The sequence below is a fragment of the Girardinichthys multiradiatus genome, chromosome 22 (genome assembly GCF_021462225.1).
Source record: "Girardinichthys multiradiatus isolate DD_20200921_A chromosome 22, DD_fGirMul_XY1, whole genome shotgun sequence".
Taxonomy (NCBI): Eukaryota; Metazoa; Chordata; class Actinopteri; order Cyprinodontiformes; family Goodeidae; genus Girardinichthys; species Girardinichthys multiradiatus.
In genome coordinates, this window is record NC_061814.1 from 25,518,311 (window position 1) to 25,536,819 (window position 18,509).

Below are 18,509 nucleotides of genomic sequence, written 5' to 3' on the forward strand. Positions count from 1 at the left end.
AAAGAAATTGCCAAAAGACTAAATGAAGAAAACAAAAATGGGAGTGGCACAGGAGTGGGAGTCGTTCTGAATGGGAGCGGGATGGGAGTGGGAGTCAATTTACCAGGAGTGGGACGGGACAGGATTTTTTTCGTTATGCTGGCCTGGAATTGGGATGGGACAAGACATTTTTCTGTGGGAGCGGGATGGGACAGGAGAGAAAATCCACGCCCGTGTCACCCTCTAGTACAGACCAAAAGTTTGAACACATCTTCTCATATTGTAGCTTCACACTGAAGGCATCAAAACAATAAATTAACACATGTGGAATTATATACTGAACAAAAAAGTGTGAAACAACTGAAAATATGTTTTATATTCTAGGTTGGGGACACTAGAATTTTTTTTTTTTAAATGGTTGTACTAGGTAAAGAATCACTGCTCTTAAGTGTTGAAAGTGTAATTCCTTTAAAAAGCGAGAATGTCTGTTGAGCACAAGTGTTTTATGATACAACAATTTAGACTAGCTACATTAGACAAAAAAATATCAAGCTTGAAATTAATAGTCATTTATACAAATATAAAAATATTTGTATCTGTGCATAAAAGAGAACAGCTGTATCATTTAGTTTATTTTAAATGTCACTTAAATAACTTGATTAGTACAGTAGATTTGCATGGTGCTGTTCCATCAGGACTTGCTCCAAGTAAAAGCAGCACTCCTGATTTTATTGTCAACTAACTAACTTTAAGTCAAGCTTTATTTGCAGCACCTCACAAAACAGGAAAGCATTTTCTTTTTACTTAGTGTTTTACTCTGCTAGAAGCAGCAAATTCACTGCTAATTAAATCAAATTAGATTTTAATTTGTGGCCCACTTACAGTCATGAGGTTTGTGGTAATTTGTGTCACTGAGCTTGCTGTTAGCATGAAAGGAGTAAAGTAGCTGACTTGCAGGTCCATGAGGAAATTTCTAATCACCAGGAGTCTTTTGTACAACAGGAACCTTCTCACAACTACAGCGTAAACCCTTTTCCACGCGACGGTTTAGATGTAATAGGAGCTGACCGTGGAAATTGGCCCCTTGAGGCTTTGCTGCAAAACTATTGATGATGCAAAAGCTTTTCAGCATAGCCTCTTGCATGATGTCTTGTTAATGGATAAACTGACTGAAAGGACTGAATGAAAACATGCTTAAAGTTTGGAATACCAGAATCTCACTCTTTTCTCAGTGCAAGCATGCATTCATTTACAATAGCAATGTGTGTGATTCATGCACAGAATGACAAATGTCTGATTTTGCACATAAAATATAAGTAGTTGCTAAGTCTGTGTTTTTACATACCTAATTTAGAAGCATCTGGCTTCCTGCATATCTCTTCTTCTTTCCACATCGGACATGATATTTGAGCAGAAAGTGCAGAAACCCCCATGCAGGGATTATTTACATATATTTGCATATGGCGTGCCACTCAATTCTTTATTGATTAGGTTGTACAGAGGAAATATGTTTAAATCCATGCATATGCACAGTTTGAGTCATCTGAATTATGCTCAATTATGCCAAGTTTTAACCGAAAATCCATACAAGTCTTTTTACTGGGCACCAGATAGTAGGGATGGACTGACCTTCACATATCTGAATATCTGTTATCTTATATTAATTCAAAATCACAAATGAGGTTCGTTTGATCTATGTGTGTCATCTGTTTAACAGCAACTCACTGCTTCTGCTGCAACAGGGCAGTAATTTACTAAGTTGTTTGGCAGGAAGAAGGAAAAGATGCCTTGTACTAGAATGCATGTGTAAAACGTTCTGCTTGCACTTAGACGTCAGATGCCAATACCTCATACGAAAACAGAAATATCTTTCAAGATGTTCTTCAGAGAACTTCTTTTTAAAGATAATCAAACCAAAGTCAGGTTACATGTACCATACACTTACCTTGAAATAACACTCTTGTCATGGGTTTTTGCTAAATAAAAACACCACCATACCTCTCATCAACGTGAAGTCTGTCTGCAAAGTGCTGTTTAGTTGCTGTTAGGTTGTGACTGTCTGGCAGAGAAATGTGACGGTGAATGCTTTCAGCTTAGGACCCTATATCCATGTTTAAGACTCTTATTTTGAAATAAGGAAGGAAGTAATCCATTAAGTTGATGAAGTCAGCTAATAAAGATGTCACTGCCTCATAGCTTCCTAACATACTTTGGTTAAAGTTGATCTGGTTAGTTCTACCCTGAACAGAGATTATTTAAAACTCACGTCCTGCTTACAGAACAATGATCCATTTTTTTCAGTTTCTTTTAACCTGTCTACACAACAATATTTTAATTACAATCTCCTTTTACAAGGCAACAGTAGAAATGTGAATATGGTGTAATTCCCTCGCTGGACAACATGCCGTCATTGGTGAAGCCATCAGGACATCAGCAGTCTACCTCTAAATTGCTAAAAATAACTAACAATAAATGTTTTGGAGTGGCACAGTCAAAATATGAACTTACATCCCATTGAATGCTGTGGTATGCTTTGGTGTGACCTTTAAAAGTTTTCATGCCTGAAAAGCCTCCAATGTGGCAAAATTAATCAATTCTGCAAAGAAGAATAGACCATGATATAAAAGACATACCGCCAATGATGCATCAAGCAAATGCTTGATGACAAGTTATGGCACACGGGTGGAACACCCACTCATAAGATTTAGAGAGCAATTATGTTTTCATATAGGGCCTGGCTGGTTTAGATGGCTTTTTTCTTCCAAAACATGAAACATAATCTAAAAAGCAATTTTGGAATTTATTTAGGTTATCTATTTGACATTAAGATATGTTTGTTAATTAAAAACTTGTTAGTGTGACAAAAAAAAAAGCATAACACAGACAAAATCTGTGCTGGTAAAGATTTTTTCACTGTACAGTAACATACCAAAATTGCCTACCTTCAAGCAATTTCTTGTCTTGTCTTTTTGATCCACTGACCTCTGCAGGGATCTTTGGTAAAGGCCGATTCTGACAACATGGTGTGACTCATCTTGTCTCGTTGTCTGCTCTATCTGAAGAATGCATGTTTTTGTCAGACTTTAAGAATCAGGGACAGAAATAGATTGCCGTCCACACGCGTGGAGACACACACACTGTCATTGTCCTTGCTTAAGTCTCTCAAAAAGGGCCCTTGTTCTCATTAGCCTGCTTGTTAATTCTAATCCTGCCATATAATCAACGATGACCTCAATACACTGCACCGAATCAAGAACACACGATACACCAACAGATGCACTTGCATATAGATTCAGGTTACCTATTTTAAAGACTGATTATTTAATGGCCTTTCATTATAATACTAATAGAAAATCTGCTGAAAAGTAGACCACAGTAATACAAAGTGAGCGTGTTTGTTTGGGTGCAAGTAACCAGCATTATCATGCTTCTTTAAACCAATGTAAAATGGATGAGCACAGTGTTGAACGGCACAAGCACAAATTGGTAAAAATGAAGCAGTTGCAAAGTGCACAGCGCATTGCAGGAATCAGAAGTAAAAGCAATCATCGTAGCAACACTTTTTGCTTTAGTGCATCCTGAGTTTAAGTTCCTAAGAAAAATACCTCTGAAACTGAAGAGACAAACCCACCTCATAGTGAGCGGTGCGCTGGGACTCGGAGATGAGCTGAGCATTGCAGATGTTGCAATAGCTCTCTGTGAATAAACCTCCATCCACAACACCCGGGGACTTCATCTTCATCTGAACCTGCACAAAAACACACACACACACACACACACACACACACACACACACACACACACACCGCCAACTAATACAAATCTGACTAAACAAATTAAGATGCATAAAATCAAAAGTCAGGGAACCTGACAACGTGTGCAAACTAAGCATGCAGACATCTCAATTTAAAAAACTGTTTTCTTTCACTAATTAATCACAAGGGTTCAACCCCAAATGTGTTGATCCTCCCCATCAGAATGTCTTTTCATTGGCTGTTTTGGCGGCAGCCTTACAAACAATGGCCAGAGGCTCAGGCTTAAGTTTAGCATTTTGCTTATCAATAAATTGTTTTTACTTTTGTCAACTTTGAGGCAAGCTTCTGTCAACAAGCTATCAGATTACTGAATAGCTGAAAAAAATCTTAACACCCCTGTAAGCTGCTGCCAATTCAGTGTAATATATTTTTAAGTTTGGGTTTCAATTAAAATTATTTAGATATATTACATACAATTCATGACTGAAAAATATCTTTTTCTTTTTCATGTATTTAGGATTTTGTTTAATTGTTTCTGTCACTTTTTCTTAATCTTTTGTTTTACTATAAAATATTTAGTTTGTCTGAGTCCAGTTTCATTGCAGACAGTATAACAACAAGCCCAAAATGAGTTTTGCTCCAAGCATTTATAATGGTAAGCAAGCTTATTTTATAATCTGTCAACATGGTTTGAATCTCACCCCCATACTGCGCTACTGGGAGTTAATTATATCACAAAACACCAGTGTCATTTGTAGTAGCATGATTCATGTTGCACTTGCTCAAACCTTTTGACAATTAAGAAGCTTTTAAGTTATGTGGAAAATCTATTGATTCCAACTAAAAATTCTATTTAAGCATATTGCATATCACAGATAGCAGTCCAGTGACAGATATCCCCCATCCCAAAAAGAAACCTCAACCTTGCTTTACTGACCTCGTCTCATCACTTGCCTCACTTTAATCTATTTACACTTATTTAAAAAATTTTTATAGTTTACAAAATAATGGGATAAAACAAGGTTGCATGATGGTTTAGCTAAGTTCTTACTTAATACTTAACTTCCAAATAATTTCAACAAGGCTATTCATATGTATTACATTTACATGCTTAATGAAATAAACTTCAACATTTTGATTAATGTAATAATTAATTTCTGACTTTAGATATAATTAACAATAAGACAAATGCATTATGGTGCAGTGGTTTGCTTTGGTGTCTCTTGAAATGTTTATGCAGATTTCTTGGTTCTATTTTTCCAAAAAAGGTTAGAATGCAAACTTTCATTCATGTAAACACATTGATATTGGTTTTATTTATATATACACTGAATGTCAGACTAATGGAGCAGTATTGTTTGCATCAGGGTTGTTAACTGATGTTATACTGTAAACATACATCAGAAACCTAACACACATTTTTAATCCCTGTAAAAACATCAAACCTTAGTAACCAATGTGAAAAGTGTTGCAATGGGTTGGATGGACAGTGTGCTGTTTTTCTATTTACACATCTTTACTTGTATTATCTTACAAGGATCCTTGGAAGGCAAATGATTGTGTTTTACTCCAGATACCTCCAGCAACTGCCTAAAGTAATGATTGGTGATGTGTATTGGATTTCACCAATTAATAAGTAAAAAGGAGAAGAAACATTTAAGCTGTACATAATAATTTCAAATTATATTGACATCTACAAAAGTAAATAACTTTACATGAGCTCATCGCTAGAGTACTAATCACCTATAAGACAGTTTAATACAAAATTGATTATAAATTTTAAAAAAATTAGGTTCAGTTCTCCACATTTTCCAACAAGGATTCTTTAACGAGGTGAGTCAGAAACAGGGCTATCTGTTACAGCTTAATGAGATTGAATGAAAGGCCTCATGATCGGAGGATGGGGGAAGAGTGCTCCTCAGTTAAGAGTCATAACCTAATCCATATTTTGTGTGTTTTAATGATAGTATGCTGTCATTAGGATATAAACTATATTACCAAAAGTATTGGGTCGGCCATCGAAATAATTAAATTCGAATGTTTCAATCACTTTCATCAACACAAGTGTATAAAATTCAACAACTAGTTATGCAGACTACTTGCACAGGTTTTGTGAAAGGCAGGTTAACTTTGAGTACTTCAGTGAATTCCAACGTGGTATTGTGATAGGATGCCACTTGACTGTTATGTTTCCTACTGATACTTGATACTAAATATCCCACATTAAACTATTTGTGGTGCTATAACAAAGCAGTAGTGATTGGAAATTACAGCAAGGGAATGCAATTGAAAAATCACAGAGTTTTTCTCGGGAATAACAAATCCTGCTTCCTGTCTGGTAATCTAATGGACACCTTTGGTTTTGGCCGAAGCCAGGAGAACAAAACGTCCGACTGCATTTTGCCAATTAGTGATTTATAAACTAAGAGAAGTATTTTAGAACTGTGGTGATGTGCTCTACTTTCTTAGCTTCAGTGAGGATGTGGGCAGCAGCGTTCTGGATCAGTTGCAGCTGCTTGTTTAGACACTGTTGCAGTAATCAATTCGACAAAACATAAACCCATGGACAGTGACACCTGGAGAGGCGTGATCGGGAGGACTGGCCTCCCCAATCTGAATCCGAGTGGTGTTTTGTTATTGGACTTCTGTGCAAGTCACGGATTGTCCATAATGAACACCATGTTCAAGCATAAGGGTGTTCCTCTGGACTGGCAGACTGGGGTGGTGGTCCCCCTTCATAAGAAGAGTGACAGGAGGGTGTGTTCCAAATATAGGGGGATCACACTCTTCAGTCTCCCTGGTAAGGCCTATGCCAGGGTATTGGAGAGGAGAGTCTGGCCAATAGTCGAACCTTGGCTTCAGAAGGAGCAGTGTGGTTTTCGTCCTGTTAGTGGAGCACTGGACCAGCTCTACACCCTCTGCAGGGTACTTGAGGATTAATGGGAGTTTGCCCAACCGGTCCACATGTGTTTTGTGGACCTGGAGAAACCATTCGACTGTGTCCCTTGTGATGCCCTGTGGGGGGTGCTCCAGGAGTATGGAATCGGGGGCCCTTTATTAGGGGCCATCCGGTCTCTGTACAAGTGGAGCAGGAGTTTGGTTCGCATTGCCGGCACTAAGTTGGACTCCGGCAGGGCTGCCCTTTGTCACTGGTCCTGTTCATAACTTTTATGGACAGGATTTCTAGGCGCAGCCAAGGGCCGAAGGGTGTCTGGTTTGGGGACCAGAGGATTTCGTCTCTTCTTTTTGCAGATGACATGGTCCTGCTGGCCCCCTCTAGCCAAGACCTACAGCATCCGCTGGGGCGGTTCGCAGCCGAGTGTGAAGCAGCTGGGATGAAGATCAGCTCCTCTAAGTCTGAGGCCATGGTTCTCAACCGGAAAAGGGTGGCTTGTCCTCTTCAGGTTGGAGGGCAATTCCTGCCTCAAGTGGAGGAGTTATCTTGGGGTCTTGTTCACGAGTGAGGGGAGAATGGAGTGGGAGATCGACTGACAGATTGGTGCGGCTTCTGCAGTAATGGGGTTGCTGTACCGGTTCGTTGTGGTGAAGAGAGAGCTGAGCCAAAAAGCAAAGCTCTCGATTTACCGGTCGGTCTACGTTCCTCCCCTCACCTATGGCCATGAACTTTGGGTCATGACCGAAAGAACAAGATTCCAGATACAAGCGGCTGAAATTAGCTTCCTCTGTAGGGTGGCAGGGCACTCCTTTAGAGATAGGGTGATGAGCTCGGCCATCCGGGAGGAGCTCGGAGTAGAGCCGCTGCTCTTCCACATTGAGAGGAGCCTGTTGAGGTGGCTCGGGCATCCATACCGGATGCCTCCTGGACACCTTTCTCGAGAAGTGTTCCAGGCATGTCCCACTGGGAGGAGGCCCAGGGGACGGACCAGGACACGCTGGATGGACTATGTAATTGAAATGGGACTGTATTTTTGTATTAGGATGTTGTCCAGATTGTTCTTTTTCAAAAGTGGTTTGATAATTGCTCTTTTTAAGGCCTAAGGGTTAGAAAGCTGTGGGTAAAATATCAAGACAGCAGGAGGAGGAACTGAGTTGTCATATAATTTCTTCTAGGTTTTGTGTCATTTTGTGTGTTGATTAGACACAACATTGATACTGGGATTGATATTGATGTTCAGACTACACTTCTAATCTTCTAAATTTTCTCAGTATGATTGTGGTTTTTGGTTGTCTTACAGGAGTTGGACTCAACCCCTTTGTTCCAGTTAAAGCAACTCTCAATACTGCACAATATAAAATATATAAAATATAAAGACATTTATGGACACTTTTTTTGTTCCCAAGTTGGTACGAACAGTTTCATGTTGGTCCTTTCCTTTTCTAACATGATTGTGCATCAGTGCGCAAAGCACATGTATAAAGACATGGATGAGCACATTTTGGGGTGGAGGAAATTTACTGGCCTACACAAAGCCCCGAATTTTAAATAGAGTATGTTTGGGATGAATAAGATTGTGAGCCAGGCCATTTTGTCCAACATTAATGTTTGATCTAACAAATGGGCTTTTAAAACAATGATCAAATATAACCTTAAAAAGATTTTAGACAGCCTTCCCAGAAGCGTTGAAGCTGTTGTAGCTGCGGGTGGGCCAATATTATATTAAAGCCTTTCTCATAAGGCTAAAATGCCCTTCTAGTTCATGTATAAAGGCAAGTAATCCACTACTTTTGGCAATATAGTGTGCTTTTGGCACCTTTATCAAATAGGTCAACTAAATAAAAGACCTGAAGTAGAAACCTTCAACTGTCAGCTTTCCCCTCACAGTTATGGTTTAAATGTTAGGAATTACAGCCTCTAAAGTAAACTGAACTAAAGTCAGCAAAATTCTTTGGTAAAAAGTATTTAAAGTGTCTTACAGCCTCATCTGTGATCGGAACACTGAACGTCTAAAACAATAAAGACCTGAGCTTTCTGCCGGAAACCATTACTCTGGGGCATTAACAAGTGGGCATTTTTCTTTGGGTTTTATCCTGGGTGATGGTATAGAAAAGGGGTTTATGATGCCATTTCCATTTTTTCATAATGTGTCCCTTAAAATACTGATCTGACTGGACAGGGGTGAGTAACGGTCTTCAGGGAATGGTTCAGAAACATCAGCTATTAAACAGCGTGAGGTAATTTCGACATTGAAGTCACAGCACATGGGGTTTACAAGGGCATAGTGTTTAGAAGACCAAAACACACAGGTGCTGAAGAGGTCTATGTGAAGAATCACAATTTTAGTGATGATCTCAGAGTTGTGACAGGAAGTCATCTTCTGTATCTCAGTTCTGGTATGTAATTACAGTGAACTGATGAATATGCCTAGCTCGTTCATATGCACATATGAGCACACTCACTGCTTAATGCCACATCTGTAATTAGCCGTGTCTGCTGATCTTGTCTCTTTAGTCCACCTTGGACCTTTCAATTACTAACAGACATGGTGTACAAATACATCCTTCATTATCTGATTGAACCATACAGTGTCATGTTTATACAACATAATAAAAAATGCATTTGATCTAGAGCAGGAGACTATCACCTCTGCACGTTTTTTTGTAAATTATAGATGCCTGCGAGGTATAGTTTCATATCTGAAAAGGCCAAGATGATAAGCTGGAGGCACGTTTTGTCTTGAGAAACTGTCACATTATTGCCTCCACGATGAGGGGCCCTATGAGACATGGTAGAAGAGATTATTTTCAGAACTATCTAACTAAATTTGCCTTGGAATATGCCATGTGCCTAAATGTTGCAGCAAATGTTGCAGACCTTGCAATACCCGTGGATGTCAGCCAGACTGAGGTGACTTTGTCTTTTTATCTTCAGGCTAATTAAAAGTGAGTGTGACGCAAGACATATCTATATCTTTCTAATATCTCTATTACCTTTGATTATTAGACATAGGATGGGAGATGTAGACTAATTAATAGAGCCAATCTGTTGGGGAGATTAATGCAATGGCATACCCAACGAAGCAAAAAGATAGAAAGATAGTGTGGGGAACATAATGAAGAAGATAAAAGGAAAGAGAATGGAGAGGAATGGGGGAGGGTAAATTCAGTGCATATTTTTGTTACATGGATTTATTTTAACCTAATTTAAAATATATGTAGCAATAATTTTAGGATAATAAATAATTAAAGTCATCTCAAAAAACATCAGGAGTTCAGTTAATTTTCTAGCTTTTTTTCTCCAAATGTATCCAGAGATCTTTGGTAACAATGTAATCATTTCTGAGGCAGTGTCTAAAAAAATAAAGACATTTATCATATGTGTGTGTTAAAGCTTTTGTTTAGTCATAGTTTAAAGAGAAGGTCCATACAACATCTGTGTTATAAAAAGGTTTCTAGTTGGCATCAGCAGTTCCTATTGAAAACAGTAAGAAAAATTTAAGAATTCAATATACCAGGAAATATACTTTAAAGAAAAAGTTTGATACAAGTATGTATTATTTTGCTCTTATTCTATTAGAAGCATTTATGTCACATAAAAAAGTTTTTAAAATACCATGTTTGGATTAAGACACTATAAGTTACCCTCTGCTTTGTACTTTGAGGAACAAATAACTCCTGACTAAAGAAGACAAATAAATCAAACAAATTCACACACTGGGGCATTGACCATGCTCATACACAACTGTTGTTGCAATAGTATTTATTGACATCGGGGGGTTAAAATATCTTGCGGCACCAGATCGTACAGTACTAAAATGTGACAATATTTACTGTAATAACACAGACCATCTTTAGTTGCTGTAAGCATGTGACCTTGTCTAATGAAAGAAATCTAAGCCAGTGGTTCTCAAACCTGGTCCTCAGGACCCATTGTCTTGCATGTTTTAGGTGTTTTCCTGTTGCCACACACCTGACTCAAATAAATGGTTGATTAACAGGATTCTGAAGCATTTAATGGGAATCTGACAAGGTCATGCACTGATTTGAATTAGGTGTGCTGGAGCAGAGAGACAGCTAAAGGATAAAGGACAGTGGACCCTGAGAATCAGGATTGAAAACCACTGGTCTAAGCTATTCCCCAGAAATAAAAGTAAACAATCTAAGCTGTGAGCTGCATATTTACTGTATGCTGTCATTTTTTAGGAAGGAGTTCTTGAGATGTTGCCCTGCTGTGTAAATGGACTCAGTGAAAAGTGCATTGAAGAAGGGCTGAAAGCGGCTATAGGTAAACATGACCATGTACTGTATTGCACCGACTACGCCAAAACAAATTCCTTGTATGTCCAAAAACGTACTTGGCAATAAAGCTTTTCTGATTCTGATTCTGATTCTGATGACCGTACAATACAGACCAAAAGTTTGGACACACCTTCTCATTCAAAGAGTTTTCTTTATTTTCATGACTATGAATATTGTAGCTTCACACTGAAGGCATCAAAACTATGAATTAACACATGTGGAATTATATACTGAACAAAAGTGTGAAAACGGAAAATATGTCTTTTGCTTTGATTACTGCTCCGCACACTCTTGGCATTCTGTTGATGAGCTTCAAGAGGTAGTCACCTGAAATGGTTTTCACTTCACAGGTGTGCCCTGTCAGATTTAATAAGTGGGATTTCAAGCCTTATAAATGGGGTTGAGACCATCAGTTGTGTTGTGCAAGAGGTGGATACAGGACACAGCTGATAGTCCTACTGAATAGACTGTTAGAATTTGTATTATGGCAAGAAAAAAGCAACTAAGTAAAGAAAAACGAGTGGCCATCATTACTTAAAAAATGAAGGTCAGTCAGTCCCTGAACAATTGGGAAAACTTTGAAAGTGTCCCAGAGTGCAGTCGCAAAAACCATCAAGCGCTACAAAAAGCGCTATGAAGAACCTAGAATATAAGACATATTTTCAGTTTTCACACTTTTCTGTTCAGTATATAATTCCACATGTGTTAATTTATAGTTTTGATGCCTTCAGTGTGAAGCTACAATATTCATAGTCATGAAAATAAAGAAAACTCTTTGAATGAGAAGGTGCGTCCAAACTTTTGGTCTGTACTGTACAGGCCCTTCTCAAAATATTAGCATATTGTGATAAAGTTCATTATTTTCCATAATGTCATGATGAAAATTTAACATTCATATATTTTAGATTCATTGCACACTAACTGAAATATTTCAGGTCTTTTATTGTCTTAATACGGATGATTTTGGCATACAGCTCATGAAAACCCAAAATTCCTATCTCACAAAATTAGCATATTTCATCCGACCAATAAAAGAAAAGCGTTTTTAATACAAAAAACGTCAACCTTCAAATAATCATGTACAGTTATGCACTCAATACTTGGTCGGGAATCCTTTGGCAGAAATGACTGCTTCAATGCGGCGTGGCATGGAGGCAATCAGCCTGTGGCACTGCTGAGGTCTTATGGAGGCCCAGGATGCTTCAATAGCGGCCTTTAGCTCATCCAGAGTGTTGGGTCTTGAGTCTCTCAACGTTCTCTTCACAATATCCCACAGATTCTCTATGGGGTTCAGGTCAGGAGAGTTGGCAGGCCAATTGAGCACAGTGATACCATGGTCAGTAAACCATTTACCAGTGGTTTTGGCACTGTGAGCAGGTGCCAGGTCGTGCTGAAAAATGAAATCTTCATCTCCATAAAGCTTTTCAGCAGATGGAAGCATGAAGTGCTCCAAAATCTCCTGATAGCTAGCTGCATTGACCCTGCCCTTGATAAAACACAGTGGACCAACACCAGCAGCTGACACGGCACCCCAGACCATCACTGACTGTGGGTACTTGACACTGGACTTCTGGCATTTTGGCATTTCCTTCTCCCCAGTCTTCCTCCAGACTCTGGCACCTAGATTTCCGAATGACATGCAGAATTTGCTTTCATCCGAAAAAAGTACTTTGGACCACTGAGCAACAGTCCAGTGCTGCTTCTCTGTAGTCCAGGTCTGGGGAACGCGGCACCTGTAGCCCATTTCCTGCACACGCCTGTGCACGGTGGCTCTGGATGTTTCTACTCCAGACTCAGTCCACTGCTTCCGCAGGTCCCCCAAGGTCTGGAATCGGCCCTTCTCCACAATCTTCCTCAGGGTCCGGTCACCTCTTCTCGTTGTGCAGCGCTTTCTGCCACACTTTTTCCTTCCCACAGACTTCCCACTGAGGTGCCTTGATACAGCACTCTGGGAACAGCCTATTCGTTCAGAAATTTCTTTCTGTGTCTTACCCTCTTGCTTGAGGGTGTCAATAGTGGCCTTCTGGACAGCAGTCAGGTCGGCAGTCTTACCCATGATTGGGGTTTTGAGTGATGAACCAGCCTGGGAGTTTTAAAGGCCTCAGGAATCTTTTGCAGGTGTTTAGAGTTAACTCGTTGATTCAGATGATTAGGTTCATAGCTCGTTTAGAGACCCTTTTAATGATATGCTAATTCTGTGAGATAGGAATTTTGGGTTTTCATGAGCTGTATGCCAAAATCATCCGTATTAAGACAATAAAAGACCTGAAATATTTCAGTTAGTGTCCAATGAATCTAAAATATATGAATGTTAAATTTTCATCATTACATTATGGAAAATAAGGAACTTCATCACAATATGCTAATATTTTGAGAAGGACCTGTATATGGACCAGTTAAACCTGAAGTATAATATTTTGCACAAGGGGTTACCAATGCCAGTCCTAAAGTGCCGGTGTTGAGGATGTTTTACATGTTCCCTTTGTTCTACACACCTCAGTAAAATGAGTGGTTCCTTATCAGGCCTCTGCAGAACTTGATGACATACTGAGCAGGCATATTGACATAGTGTATTAATGGAGTTGGATAAAAAACATTTAAAACTTTTAAATTATTTGTTTTGCAGCATTTTCAAAGCTCAGTTGAAAAAACAAACTTACGCTTACAAATCTTTTGTAAGAAGTGAGAGACAGGCTTGCTGTTAGGCAGGCACTTATGATGCTAAACTTGGAGCCTGCTTCGGGAACATTCTATTGGTGCTAACTTAATGGGCTATTTCACAGTTGTTTTTTTTTGTCTGAGCTGCATTTGATCATATAATGTTCAAAATATAAAAAAATAAACTACAATCTACATACAATCAAATATTCTATACTGAACACAGATTCCTAAAACACAGTTAGAAGATTTTATTTATTTTATTTATGAAAACAGAAAAAGGCAGAACTGCACTGCTTTTTATAATTTTGTCATTCGAAACCTTAGGAGTGTCTCATTATGGATTATTCAAGTCTATGTGCTGAGATTCAATTCAATTCAATTCAATTCAAAATACTTTACTAATCCCGAAGGGAAATGAAATGTTAGATCATGGGCCATGTGTGTTTTCATTTACTTTGGTTGGAATTGCAGAACCAAATGTGTGTGGCCACCAGCTTGCTGCATTCACAGAAGCAATATATATAATAATAAGTAGGGGATTTCCCTTGAGTCTGGCTGAACTTAATGTTGCAATCCTGATGCATTTTGTCCAAAGTCCCTCAGTGCTTTGAATACGAGCAAAAGTGTTGTGCGCCATCGTTAGCATGCTATTATCTGCATCAGATTCTGCTGATTTATTCTGCCAATTTATTTCTTAGATCAGGAGGATAATCCAGCGGCTTCACTCTGTGAGCACCCACAGACTGTGTAGCTGCTGCTGTCTTTTTTTTTTTTTTTGCTCTTTATCATACAACAATGTCACACTCGTTGTGCAACCTTATATTACCCTTACCACTACCTCCCAAGGTGGATCAAGGGTGTCATATTGTTAGGTCGGCTTCAAACTTCCCATTCCATATCAGGATCTTTTAGTAAATCACAAGTTGCATAGAACACATGGAAGGAACAACATTATGATCTGAAAGGAGCTTTAAACAAGCATAAACACCACAATATATGGGCCATTCAAACCTGGAGTGGAATATTCAAAACCAGTGGATCAGATATTGTTTTACAAGCAAAACTTGCACCACACCCTGCTCATGCTACCATCATTGGTATTCTTAAGACATTTTGGAATATGAATTTCCAAAGTGATGTAGAGCTAATAAGAACCAATAGCCATTAAGATACATTGTTTAAGCACAATAAAATTTTCTCAATTAGAAACGTCTCAAAATAAAAGTACAGAGGAATTCTTTTTTATAAAGTCCCAGTTCAAACACCAGCTGGCAACAGTAGACTTTCCAGTCTATGACTGTTTAGGTTGTGTTCCATTTGGCCTAAATTCAACCCAGAGTAAGTTTGAGTATCATTGTTTTACACACATACAAATTATATTCTAACATATTGCTTCATTTCACGAGATAAATGTATTGTTACAACCCTAAGGAACAATGATGATGGCCCTTTGTTGACAAGTATTTTATCATAGGTGTAGCATAACTCTCTAAATCTTCCACTTGCAAGGGGAATTTTAAATGATTCTCCTCAGCCTTTTTGATATGAAGGACTAAATGACTTTCTTTAATCACAAAATAAATTTACACAGTCAAATGTTGAAATTTCGGCTGTAGTCACAGTCATTTATTTTCTGCAAAGGCTGAGATATGAAGAAAAATGAATGTTATATAAAATAGCAAGTTTTAAACCTATATAAGCAACACTGAATCGGCAGGGGAAAACCAATTGCCTTTAGTAAAAACGTAGTTTTTTCCCTATGAATTTAGCAGACTGGACACAACTGGGTAACTGCAAATGATTTATTTGTGATAAAGAAACAACTTAGTTTCAAACACATTATAACACTACAACTCTGTAGTGTGGGAATATCATACAGCAAAACCTACCCAAAAGATCACACACTAATTTGTTCTGACTACAATGAAATCTGAATTACGTCAACTGTTAATGAAACATATAAAACTAAAACACACCATAAGAGAAAAGAAAACACACACAAGTATTTACATGTGAAATAATCTAACCTATGAGAACCTACAATTAATATGGTAAAAATGTGGTAGTTACCAGTACTATTAAAAATAACAAGATCTGTTTTTGTTTCTGTTTATGGTGCAAATGGCTTTAAATGAGAAAGTTTCTGAATGTGAACGTACATTTTAGACAGCCTGTAGTGCTTGCCTGAGGCCAATATCTCCTAAAGGTGATGCAGCTGAAGTAACATGAAGTAGCTTTTCTCTTCTGGGAGAGTTGTTGGTTTTCTCATGCTCTTCTGAAACAATTTACTACATAGAAAAACGTCTGTGCTCAGAGCTTTCAACTCTAATGCAGTAAGAGGCAAGACTCAGGCACTCAAGCAGGAGTCAGAGTTTTCACGCTCATGCCACATATCCTCTCAATGCTGTAAAAAAAACAATTCCAAACTGATAATCTAGTGCTGGGAAAGAAAGAGACTTACTTTGCACCTGGGTTTGCAAGCTTTATAATCCAAAGAGCCATTTTTGCCCTCAGTCCTGCTAAATAAAGCTCGTTTAGAGCCACAAATGTCACATGACCTTTTAAAAAAGGATAACATATAATGTTTGATAAATATCTGCTATGGAAAATGTGTTGTAATGTTTAAAGAACCACAATTGTATATCTATTTTAAGGTTTTAAAGTAAAGAAAAACATCAAACCTTTGCAAAAAGATGACGGATAAATTTCCTCTTTGGGATGTTGATATTTATGGAAAATGATGTAAAAAAAACCACAGTTTCCAACCTAATGACAAGTAAAATAGATCTAAATAAATATTACTGGTATTTTTTGTGTCATTCTGGTGTGGTAATTCAATGCAATTATCCCATGAACAACTGCTTAAACTTGTATTTGTTATTAAATCTATGTTTAAAAACCTTTGTTGGTTCTTCATCAGTTTTAGGCAGTTATTAAGAGCCATTGTGGACAGTCCAAAGAGCCACAGGTTGCAGACCCTTGCTTTACACTGAAAGGACAGAACAGCACAGCAGAGCACTTACAATGTTTCCAGGAAGAACATATGAAATATCTATAGTAAAGGATAGCTGGTTCATCATTTTTGTCACGGTTCTGTCACGGTTTACTTGGAATTGGACCCCAGAATGCAGACGAGCAGGCAGCGTGATGGTAAGTGAAAACAAAAAAGGTTTAATAACAAAAAGTCATACTCAGCAGGAGGCAGGAACAAAACAAACGGGCAGGCAAGACAGACATGGCATGATAAAAAAAAACAAGACTTGGTTAGAGAACAAGACATGAGAGCTAGACATGAGCATGAGAGTGAAAGATGTTTCCGCGAAGACTAACTGAACAGGTGTGAATATATGGCGTGAAAACCAGGTGGAGTAAGGAGACAGATTAACTTGAAGCAGGTGAACTGAATAAACTTAATTAACAGAACAAAACGTGACTGGAGCAAAACAAAGACTCTTGAACACAAACTAGAAAAACATGAAGCAAAAGCATAACCAGATCCGAAAACCAAACTTGACAAAACATGAACAAGATGACAAAACAAAAGCATGACCAGGAAAATAAACAGAAACATGATTCAAAACTTGAACAGTGTCTAAATGGTTTTTATGCAGGTGTCATTAAAGACAGATTATTCACAACATTTTAACAGCCAGTTGTTCTACCTTTTTTAAACATTTCTTTTCTAAGATTGAGGGTTGTTTAAATTTCTTTAAAGGTAAGGTTGGGAACACAAAACAACATAAACATATTCATTCCATCTAATGACAATATCTTTCGTTACTACATTCTTAATCAGCAAACAAAAAATAATACCATTTAAAATAAGTTAACCATCACTCAAAGCTTATAGTAAAACTTAAGGACAATTCATTTATACTTTTTCTACCATTAACTTAAGTAATATTCCACAAACTACATAAATGGGGGAATTGATCCTGTCCCCATCTTAACAACTGTAAGACCATTCACACAAAATTCACACAAAACCAAATATTCTTTCAGCGATCTACTCTGTATTTCTTTGTTCTGTGCTTCTATTAGCAGTGTACCATTCAATGGGATTTTAAAGCACTTTGTTGAAGCTCTTGCATAGGTTGATATTTGAGATAGGTAAGTATCATCTCATTAGGTGCAACTCATTCCAAATAACACCTACTGAAAGATATTGAAATAGTGGTACAACCAGACATTTTTCCATCTATGTTTTTAGTTATAAAAACTAACAGACATTCACATGAGGCCCCATGTAGTTTCACATAAGAGGTTTATCAATGACCCAGTCCTCCAGATCCAATATGACTGCCTTGCATATTAAACTTGGTGACAGTTGTAGTAAAAATGTCTCTTTGATTCGGATCATTTGTATCGTCCTAAATCTTTCAAAAACAGATTAATATACAACCTCTGGTAGTAAACATGTTTCTGCTGAGCTTGAAAGTACAAAATGCAAAAATAAATAAAATAATTAGCCTACTCAGAGGTTAAAAAAATCACAGCAGTTTTTAAAACGTAGATAAGCTGGTTTGGTCATTACCAAATCAAAATTCCAACTGAAGACGTAAATGGACCACAAAATAAGCAGCCAACTACGCTTGTTCCTGGTTTACAGTCTTGGCTGCTTCCATTTGGGTTAGTAGTTCTCAAAATATTCGGGACAGCATTTCATAAGCAACATGCTTAAAAACTGATCGTTTTGGTTTTCGCTGCCTGTTAGTTCAACACTGATTTTAATGATACCCACTGAAGTACCACTAAAGACATTAGTAGTTATCATTGCTTGCAATAACATTATCTATGCTGTGTTTGAACTCCTCAAAGTGCCCTCTGTTTTGGATCTAAAACCAGAATTATGTCAATATTGGTTTTCCTTAATGCATGGAAAGCAGTATATCCTACAGCCTCCATTGCTAGACAGCT

General features: G+C 37.9%; 1 protein-coding gene across 1 annotated transcript in view; it reads right to left on the reverse strand.

Annotated features, from left to right (window-relative positions):
* Positions 1–18,509, reverse strand: part of zgc:171482 (zinc finger protein) — a 114,768-nt gene that overhangs the window by 66,587 nt on the left and 29,672 nt on the right. The window contains exon 2 of the mRNA XM_047352161.1: positions 3,611–3,727. Within this exon, the coding sequence (XP_047208117.1) occupies positions 3,611–3,727 (117 nt within the window). The remainder of the gene's footprint in view (positions 1–3,610; positions 3,728–18,509) is intronic.